General features: G+C 45.2%; 2 protein-coding genes across 2 annotated transcripts in view; one reads left to right on the top strand and one right to left on the bottom strand.

The window, feature by feature from the left end:
- kdm4c (lysine (K)-specific demethylase 4C) overlaps positions 1-3,533 on the top strand; it is a 23,271-nt gene extending 19,738 nt beyond the window's left edge. Inside the window, exons 19-22 of the mRNA XM_063008289.1 lie at positions 528-698; positions 785-904; positions 2,042-2,134; positions 2,908-3,533. Of these exons, the coding sequence (XP_062864359.1) occupies positions 528-698; positions 785-904; positions 2,042-2,134; positions 2,908-3,048 (525 nt within the window). The 3' untranslated portion in view covers positions 3,049-3,533. The remainder of the gene's footprint in view (positions 1-527; positions 699-784; positions 905-2,041; positions 2,135-2,907) is intronic.
- Positions 3,534-5,487: 1,954 nt separating this feature from the next.
- zcchc7 (zinc finger, CCHC domain containing 7) overlaps positions 5,488-10,759 on the bottom strand; it is a 62,624-nt gene continuing 57,352 nt past the window's right edge. Inside the window, exons 7-9 of the mRNA XM_063008551.1 lie at positions 7,753-7,878; positions 7,250-7,367; positions 5,488-6,357 (exon numbers count right to left, since the gene is read on the bottom strand). Of these exons, the coding sequence (XP_062864621.1) occupies positions 5,810-6,357; positions 7,250-7,367; positions 7,753-7,878 (792 nt within the window). The 3' untranslated portion in view covers positions 5,488-5,809. The remainder of the gene's footprint in view (positions 6,358-7,249; positions 7,368-7,752; positions 7,879-10,759) is intronic.

Below are 10,759 nucleotides of genomic sequence, written 5' to 3'. Positions count from 1 at the left end.
TAGACATTTTGACTAAGCGATTGCTAACTGAATTGCCGTAGGATTGCTAGGACCGTCTCATAGTCCAGTAAACTTGAGGCACTTCATGCTACACGAATAAAAAATGGTTAAATCGCTAAACACGAACCTTAAAGTTCGAATTTCACAGCAAATCGAGTATTAAGCAGGAAAAGGCTCGTTTCATGAGCCGGGATGCGATTTTTTTTTACTATTGTGACAATTTACAAACTTAATATAATGTTAAACTGGGGGTCTATATAAATAACCAAATATTATTTTAATAGATACCTAAATATCGAGGTTCCAACACCTCATACGACTGTTACACACCAGCATATATTAAAAGCAAGAATATTCTGATAAATAAACAGACTGTAGGTTTATTACTTATTTATTTGTTTATTAGGGTTTTAGGATGTTTTATACTTTGGTTCCATTCATGACAGGACAGGACAGGTTGTTTCAGGTTACCCATGATTCATCACTTATAGTTCAAGTGCCTTTTTTCTCCCTCCAACCCTCCTCAGAAATCGAAGGCGAGTGGAACCGAGCTAGCGCTGGGACAAACGGTGATCGCCAAACACAAGAACCTGCGCTACTACAGCTGCCGTGTGACCCAGGCCACCACGCAGACCTTCTACGAAGTCATGTTCGACGACGGCTCCTTCAGTAACGACACCTTCCCCGAGGACATTGTGGTTAGTGTGTGTGTGTGTGTAAATACGTGCTCAGGCTGCGGTGTGAAGGCGGTCGTGGTTCTAACTCCGCTTTGTCTGTCGTTCAGAGCCGAGACTGCGCCCAGCTTGGACCTCCTGAGGTCGGCGAGGCCGTGCAGGTGAAATGGCCGGACGGACTCTTCTATGGAGCTAAATATCTGGGTTCCAACACCTCGTACATGTATCAGGTAAACATGTTATTCGCGGTAACACACGACCTCGAGTGTTTATTGCTTTTATACAACAGTTTTTACAAAAATAAAGAAAGAAAATAAATCTAAGAAGCCCTGAGTTTCATATTGAAGATGCTTTAATATTGACAATACCTTCCGCCAACAAGTAGGCACATAGTTCAACACTACAAAGTAACGCTAGTTTGGAATAAAAATAATAAGCGAATATGAATGAGTGAAGATGAAAGGAAAAGGAGAAAATTAATTAAGAATTTAGTTATTTATTAAGAGTTATCGAGTTATTTGTATATGTTAGTCTGCACACTTCCGTTCATTGTTTTCTGGATGTGTATGAGCACAAATAGGCCTACAAAACAACCGGCGACTTGTGTGCATGAGGAATACAGTTGTGGTGTGAAAAGGCCGTGCCGTTATCACCGATATCAATCGGATTACCGATCAGATTGTAAGGTCGGAACTAACTGTTGTATAAAGCAGGAATATTCTGATAAATAAACAGCATGTACCTTTTTTTTTATTTATTTATTAGGGTTTTAAAATGGGTTACACTTTGGTTTCATTAATAACAGGAAAGGTAGTTACAGATTACCCATGATTCATCAGTTCAAGTTCAATTTAGTATCTCCAATTCAGCTCACTTACAGTCTTTGTACGTCGGGTGGAAACCGGAGCTCCCGGAGGAAACCCACACAGACACGTGGAGAACATGCAAACTCCACACAGAAAGGACTCGGACCGATCGACCTGGGAATCGAACCCAGGACCTTCTCGCTGTAGAAAGTAGAAATAATGCGTGTTATTATTTTGCACTGCTCTTTATTATTATATTTCTGTACCCGGACTGCTTTTACATTTTCAGCATTTAGCAGACGCTTCTATCTGAAGTAAAGCGACTTACAATAATACCGTGACCGTATACAATCTGAGCAAGTGAGGGTTAAGGGCCTTGCCGGGCTTGGGGCTTGAACCGGCAACCTTCTGATTTACTAGTCCAGTACCTTAACCACTAGGCTACAGCTGCCCTCGGTACAGTAGGTGAATTGGCAGCGAGATTGCTCTTGCTGTCTTGTGCTGGTGTTTCAGGCTACATGAATGAACCTTAATCAGGTTCTCTTTGGTGTTTGTGTGTAGGTGGAGTTTGAGGATGGCTCTCAGGTGCTTGCTAAGAGAGAGGACATTTATACCCTGGATGAGGACCTGCCCAAGAAGGTTAAAGGTCGCCTTGTAAGTGACCCATTTGTAAATGTAATTAGAACATTTAGTCATTTGACACCTTAAACCTAGTTGGTCAGTCAAGACCTGAAGTTTACTGCTGCATTTGTGAGGTGCATGTTTGTTTGTTTGTTTGTTTATTAGGATTTTAACGTCATGTTTTACACTTCGGTTACATTCATGGACAATTTTGTATCTCCAGTTCACCTCACTTGCACGTCTTTGGACTGTGGGAGGAAACCGGAGCACCCGGAGGAAACCCACGCAGACACGGGGAGAACATGCCAACTCCACACAGAGAGGACCCGGACCGCCCCACCTGGGGATCGAACCCGGGACCTTCTTGCTGTGAGGCGACAGTGCTACCCACCGTGCCGCCCGAGGTGCATGTAAAGCTTACAGCTACTACACACGTCGGAGGGGGGCATGTTCGGTACAACCCTCCTCTGCAGCAGTAGAGGATATACACCTGGGGAATTGGCTATGACTACATTGGGAGGGGAAAAATGCATTAATAGAATGTAATTAGGCTGTATTTAAAATCATAACGATGGTGGTGCAACCTCTGTCAGGATCTAAAGCCTGAATCCCAGGCAGTACTATCGATGAGGGATGGGGGTCAGTTGTAACCCCTGCTGTCTGGCCGAGGTGCCTGCCCGAGTGGTGGGGTCATGTTTTAGAGTTTTTGTCGCCTGGACACGGGGGTGGTACTACATGAGCCAACGGGGAAATTGAAAGTGAGCAACAGTTAGACGACGACGTTTGATTCGGGCGTGTCTGTTCAGTCCACAGCCTCCAGCATGCGTTTCGAGGACGCCTTCTTCACCACGCAGGGCGAGCGCAAGCGCCATCGCACCCCCAACTCTCGATTCCAAAACGACTACGTGGCGAACCTGAGCCCTCGGACCTGCAGCAAAAGCAACTGAGAGGAGACGGCGGCGGCTGTGGAGAAGAATTTTAGTACTATACATATACAGTATATATACAGTCTGTATAAGGCCAAAATAATGTAATACTGCAGGATGATACTGTTTTTTTTCTCCTCACCCCTATGAATGATGAAGCATTAACAGATTTAGTCTCCGTGTCGTTCCATACCGTTTCAGGGCTCATCTGGCTGTGCTCACCGCTTTTATAAACCACCTTCTGCACTCCCCCCCCCCCCCCCCCCCCCCCCCCATCACACTCTCACTATTTTAAAAACGCTAACGTCATTGTTTTTTATTGTTTAAATATTGCTACTGATCGCCTCTCCCCCGCACATTCGGTCCACATCAGATTTTTATCTTATTTATTTTGGATCATGTTCTATATTAATGGTGCTGAAAGCTGTAAAGACAAAAACGCATCTGTATGAAAGTCAAAACGTCTCTGAATTATTCATATTTGAATAAATATGGGTGTGAATATTGAGCGTTTCATTTTATGAACTACGAGACTATATGGCCGGAAGTATGTGAACGCCTCAGCGTAAGCTTGTTGGACATATTGACACCGTAGGCATCAATATATTGGGCAAGCCGTAGCCTAGTGGTAACCAGAAGGTCGCTGGTTCAAGCCCCACCACTACGAGGTTGCTGCCGTTGGGCCCTTGAGCAGACTGTATACTGTAAGTCACTTCGGATAAAGGCGTCTGCTAGATACTGAAAATGTAAATGTAAATACAGAGTTGCTTCCACTCTTCCGGAAAGGCTTTCTGTAAGATTGTAGAGTGTGCATGTGGGGATTTGCATCTTTATTTAAGAGGTCAGGCAGTGATGTTAAGGCAGGATGGAAAAAGCCAGACTCAGAAGAGTACCGAAAAGTGTTCACTGGGGGTTGAGGTCAGAATTCTGTGAAGGCCTTTATCCAAAGTGACTTACAGTAGAATGACAGTAAACAGTCTGAGCAACTGAGGGTTAAGAGACTTGCTCAACAGCAGCAACCTGGCCGTGGTGGGGCTTAAATCAGCAACCTTCTGATTACTAGGTCAGTACTTTAACCACTAGGCTACAACTACCACCGTTGACAGACCTTGCTTTGAGCACAGAGTGAAGAACCTTTCCTGTGCCAGCGTGACTGTGACTAAGCCAGATGCGAACAATTTATTATATAAACTTGTTAGCTAAATAAAACTTAGTAACTAGCAGGGGTGTCCATAAACTTTTGGCCATCGAATGTAATTCAAAATCACCCAGTCACACACACACACACACCTATAAACAATCCAGTGCAGCCAGTCTACTTTCTGCATGTTAGACTACTCAACTACTCAAAACAAAGCCTAACAGACGGGCGAAGAACATGCCAAATACTTTAAACAGTGACTGGAAACGAGAACCTAACCCAGGTCTCTATGTGTTTTGCCCCTCCCACACTCACAAAACATGCCAGTAGGTGAATTGGCTACTCGGGTTAGCATGGTTGGTGAAAGACCGACCATGATCAGGTTACAGCACTTGCTGAAAAGCAATTAATAAATAGTGGGAGGTAGCTCAGTGGTTAAGGTAGTGGACTAGTAATCGAAAGGTTGCTGGTTCAAGTCTCACCACTGCCAGGTTGCCACAGTTGGGCCCTTGAATAAGGCCCTTAACCCACAATTCACAATCATCTGCTAAGTGACGTGAATGTAAATAAATAAAACAGGTACTTACTCAGCTCTCAGATGCTTCTGTCAGTGAAGGGCGTGTCAGCTGGAGGTCAAGAAAGTCAACACAAACTTCTTTATCCCAGGTACAGCGGGTTCTGATCCCCAGACGTTCACAAGCTCCCTGTAAAAGAAGCCCGTCACTGTACTCACGATTTTAATGAAATGACCAAAGGAGAGGACAGAGACGTACCTGCAGACGGTGCTTCACAAAAGATACAAACGCTACTCATGGTATTTAAGCTCGAGCTGGTCACGGACTGCTGATATCACAGCTACTAGTAGGATCTGTTTTGCCACCGCCATGGTTCTGCATGGCATCGGCTTCACTGCAAAGCTGAAGTTTGTTTTTGTTCATCCGTATTTGTAATTGAAATCAGACTAGATTCTAAGCACTTCCGTAAGTCGGTCTGGATAAGAGCGTCTTCTAAATGCCGTAAATGTAAATGTAAATGCAAATCAGTGTTTGCTAGGAAGACTAGAAGTCTGTGAGGGTTTTAAGGTGCTTAGGACTCAAAGGATGTGTTGTTTTAGCTTTTTTTGGTTCCCCACGCGTGCCAAAGGAAACTCAGGATGACGACTTGTGCTGGTCAGGATCCGCTACAGAGCCACGACACGAAGCCGGACTGCAGTCCGGGGTTAGGCTGGCTCACCCTAATTCCAGACACCTTGGGCTTGCAGACTTGACACGGATACTTGGAGCAGGGATAAAACAGGACCATGTGATTATTATCTGTATTTATTTTTTTATTCCAGCTTAGTTTTGATGACGTGATTAAAACCAAAAGCCGTTTTTACTTCACATTAGTGCAAAATTACAGACAAATAAGAACTGAACTTTCGGTGATTAATACACAAAGTTTACACACATTCAGACCAGGAACATGAGCTAAAACACGCAGATTTCTTGTCGTCTTTAAATAAACGGAAGGACCAAAACTCATAGTGTGTTAAAAATAATTTTACTATTAAACTTGAGTTGAATTTAAATGCTACACAGCTGCAAGTCGCGGTCCGGCCACCAGGGGGAGACAAAGCAGCTCAGACTTGCACACGCGCCGCTATCTGCTGCGCTTCCTTTGTTTGATCAGAAACAGGTTCTCATCGTCCCTCCTCATGCCATTAGAAGCTTTCCTGGCTCTCTTCTCATCCCTCCTCATCTTCTTCCTGCTCTTCTCCGAGCTGAACAGTATTCCGGGGCTCTTCTTGCCTCTGAACTGAGACCCGTGCGCTGGTCTGTGACACGGACTGTTCTGGAAGTTTCGGGGGAAGTCGTGCTCCTCCGAGTTCAGCGCCGTTTTCTGCACATTTTTGTTTTTCTTCTTGTTTTTCTTCCCCCCCCCCGACTGAGGCGTGAAGGCGCTGTGAGGGCCGGGCGTGCTGCTCGTCTTCCTGGCCGTGGTGGGCGTGCCCTCGTCCCAGCGCAGGTGTGTGTTGGGCTTGGGCACCGTGTGAGGAGGGTGTTTGGGGATGTGAGCGATGCGTCTCTTAGGTGTTTTCATATTGGGGGCGAAAGGGGAAAGTGAGGTGAAGTTTTTGGCTTTCTTTCGGGGGGGCTGAGGAGTCGCGGCGCCTTCGCTCGGTTCTAGCAGGCCGGCCTCCTGCAGCTCTGCAACACACACACACACACACACACACACACACACAATTCAGATACAATTAAATACACCGATCAGCCATAACATTAAAACCACCTCCTTGTTTCTACACTCACTGTCCATTTTATCAGCTCCACTCACCATATAGAAGCACTTTGTAGTTCTACAATGGACTGTAGTCCATCTGTTTCTCTGCATGCTTTGTTACCCCCTTTAATGCTGTTCTTCAATGGTCATTCTCAGCACTGCAGTGACACTGACATGGTGGTGGTGTGTTAGTGTGTGTTGTGCTGGTATGAGTGGATCAGACACAGCAGTGCTGCTGGAGTTTTTAAACACCTCACTGTCACTGCTGGACTGAGAATAGTCCACCAACCAAAAACATCCCATGGGCAGCGTCCTGTGACCGCTGATGAAGGTCTAGAAGATGACCGACTCAAACAGCAGCAATAGATGAGCGATCGTCTCTGACTTTACATCTACAAGGTGGACCAACTAGGTAGGCGTGTCTAATAGAGTGGACAGTGAGTGGACACGGTATTTAAAACCTCCAGCAGCGCTGCTGTGTCTGATCCACTCATACCAGCACGACACACACTAACACACCACCACCATGTCAGTGTCACTGCAGTGCTGAGAATCATCCACCACCTAAATAATACCTGCTCTGTGGTGGTCCTGTGGGGGTCCTGACCATTGAAGAACAGCATGACAGGGGGTAACAAAGCATGCAGAGAAACAGATGGACTACAGTCAGTAATTGTAGAACTACAAAGTGCTTCTATATGGTGAGTGGAGCTGATAAAATGGACAGTGAGTGTAGAAACAAGGAGGTGGTTTTAATGTTATGGCTGATTAGTGTATACCTGTTAGCAATCTGGTCATTTAGAGAGCTGTACTGACCTCTGGCTCGGACCTGAGCGCGGTGCTCTAGTCGTCTGATGTCCTGCTGGGTGTCGTAGGAGGAGGCGAAGGGCAGCGTGGGAAACGTCCCGTTAAACATCCTCCTTTCTGAGCACTCCTACACACACACACACACACACACACACACACATTATAACATGTGCATAGACTTTCCCCAGACAACATTCTCAGGAACACATTTGGGTATGACTAAGCCTTTGACCAATCAGTGCCTGACCTCACAAATGCTCGTCTGACTAAATGGGCACAAGTTTCCACAATCACACTCCAAAATCTGGTAGAAATACCCACAGTATTGGAATGGGATGTCCAACATGCCTATGCTGGGGTGTCCACATATTTTTGGACACACCGTGTGATCTCGACCAGTGGGTTGTGCTGTGTGAGCAGTTTGGAATGGTGTAGTGTGTACTAAGCTTTAATTGCATCTCGGTGGTGCGGTGGGTGGGTGGGTTAAGTGTTCGGATGCAGGGGCGACTCACGTGGCCGAAGTGTCCCTTTTTGGAGCAGTTGTAGCAGTATGCAGGGGGTTTTCGGATCTCTCGAGGAGGACGAGGAGGACGAGGATGAGGATGAGGAGGAGGGTGCTCCGGGGGGCCAACCGTCGTCTGGAGGGACAGAAACACAGAGAGAAAATATTATATAGATTATATACAGTACATCTCAAGATTTAAAGTAAGGCTTGGAAGATTTGACCTTTAATTCAAACAACAGACTCTTCGAGAATAAACATCTCATCAAAAAACTAAATTTTGAGCCAAAGTTTCGTATTTATTGGGACTATTTTATAATCCAAACACATTTCACTCACTTTCTTAACCACTTATCCAATCAGGGTCATGAGGGGGTGCTGGAGCCTATCCCAGCTTTTCAATGGGCGCAAGGCACACAGTAACACCCTGGACGGGGCCGCCAGTGTGTATGTGTGTGTGTGTGTGTATGTATATATGTACAGTGTATCACAAAAGTGAGTACACCCCTCACATTTCTGCAAATATTTCATTATATCTTTTCATGGGACAACACTATAGACATGAAACTTGGATATAACTTAGAGTAGTCAGTGTACAGCTTGTATAGCAGTGTAGATTTACTGTCTTCTGAAAATAACTCAACACACAGCCATTAATGTCTAAATAGCTGGCAACATAAGTGAGTACACCCCACAGTGAACATGTCCAAATTGTGCCCAAATGTGTCGTTGTCCCTCCCTGGTGTCATGTGTCAAGGTCCCAGGTGTAAATGGGGAGCAGGGCTGTTAAATTTGGTGTTTTGGGTACAATTCTCTCATACTGGCCACTGGATATTCAACATGGCACCTCATGGCAAAGAACTCTCTGAGGATGTGAGAAATAGACTTGTTGCTCTCCACAAAGATGGCCTGGGCTATAAGAAGATTGCTAACACCCTGAAACTGAGCTACAGCATGGTGGCCAAGGTCATACAGCGGTTTTCCAGGACAGGTTCCACTCGGAACAGGCTTCGCCAGGGTCGACCAAAGGAGTCGAGTCCACGTGTTCGGCGTCATATCCAGAGGTTGGCTTTAAAAAATAGACACATGAGTGCTGCCAGCATTGCTGCAGAGGTTGAAGACGTGGGAGGTCAGCCTGTCAGTGCTCAGACCATACGCCGCACACTGCATCAACTCGGTCTGCATGGTCGTCATCCCAGAAGGAAGCTGACGCACAAGAAAGCCCGCAAACAGTTTGCTGAAGACAAGCAGTCCAAGAACATGGATTACTGGAATGCCCTGTGGTCTGACGAGACCAAGATAAACTTGTTTGGCTCAGATGGTGTCCAGCATGTGTGGCGGCGCCCTGGTGAGAAGTACCAAGACAACTGTATCTTGCCTACAGTCAAGCATGGTGGTGGTAGCATCATGGTCTTGGGCTGCATGAGTGTTGCTGGCACTGGGGAGCTGCAGTTCATTGAGGGAAACATGAATTCCAACATGTACTGTGACATTCTGAAACAGAGCATGATCCCCTCCCTTCGAAAACTGGGCCTCATGGCAGTTTTCCAACAGGATAACGACCCCAAACACAACCTCCAAGATGACAACTGCCTTGCTGAGGAAGCTGAAGGTAAAGGTGATGGACTAAACCCAATTGAGCATCTGTGGCGCATCCTCAAGTGGAAGGTGGAGGAGTTCAAGGTGTCTAACATCCACCAGCTCCGTGATGTCATCATGGAGGAGTGGAAGAGGATTCCAGTAGCAACCTGTGCAGCTCTGGTGAATTCCATGCCCAGGAGGGTTAAGGCAGTGCTGGATAATAATGGTGGTCACACAAAATATTGACACTTTGGGCACAATTTGGACATGTTCACTGTGGGGTGTACTCACTTATGTTGCCAGCCATTTAGACATTAATGGTTGTGTGTTGAGTTATTTTCAGAAGACAGTAAATCTACACTGCTATACAAGCTGTACACTGACTACTCTAAGTTATATCCAAGTTTCATGTCTATAGTGTTGTCCCATGAAAAGATATAATGAAATATTTGCAGAAATGTGAGGGGTGTACTCACTTTTGTGATACACTGTATATATACATGTATATATATACTGTATATTAAGGCTGTCGAAGTTAACGCGATAATAACGCATTAACGCGATCTCAATTTAACGCGATTAAAAAAATAGTGCCGTTAACGCAAATTCTATTTGGCTCTGCGAGTCATCCGTAGTTTATGTTGAGACTTGACCGTGCACGGCATCTCTCATTAAGACGGCGTTTCTCAAATGTAACCGAGCGTCGTAGTGATGCACTTTCTTAATAAAGAAATAAATACACGGTATATTCACAAGTTGTCGGGAGCAGAACACTTTATTACTTTTTCTGTTACGGTACCGAATAGCGGACAGCTAGAGTCATCGCGTTAGCCAAGCATGCTATTCCATGAACTATGGAAGCCCCAAAGGGTCAAAACACACTCACTTCGTGTAGAAACGTTCATCAAACCATTGTCACGATACAAGCACAGAAAAGTCTGTTACAGTAACTACGCCTTATCCCACCTGAAGCACCGCTGATCTACAATGTTTGCTGATGGAGAAATTTTAACCTACAATCTGACATATATACGAAGTCAAGGGTCTCTGCTGGATAGTATTACTGCCTAGTATGTGAGTGAATAAAACTCCCTTACAGTTTTCTCTTGTCCCAGCAGTTTTTAACATAAGTACATTTAGCATAAAATGTGTTCACCATTTTAATTGTAACATTTCACTTAAAAATCCTTGTTTTCTATAACATTTACACAGATTTTTTTTTATGCGATTAATCGCGATTAACTATATGAAATTCTGAGATTAATCGCATATATACACACACACACACACACACACACACACACACACACACACACACACACATTTACCTATAGGGCAATTTAGTGTCTCCAATTCACCTGATTACATGTCTTTGGACTGTGGGAGGAAACCGGAGCTCCTAGAGGAAACCCACGCAGACACGGGGAGAACATGCA

This window comes from Trichomycterus rosablanca, chromosome 14, assembly GCF_030014385.1.
Source record: "Trichomycterus rosablanca isolate fTriRos1 chromosome 14, fTriRos1.hap1, whole genome shotgun sequence".
In the NCBI taxonomy this organism is placed as follows: Eukaryota; Metazoa; Chordata; class Actinopteri; order Siluriformes; family Trichomycteridae; genus Trichomycterus; species Trichomycterus rosablanca.
The sequence above is the reverse complement of the archived record's forward strand: the minus strand, read 5'-3'. Positions and strand labels throughout refer to the sequence as shown.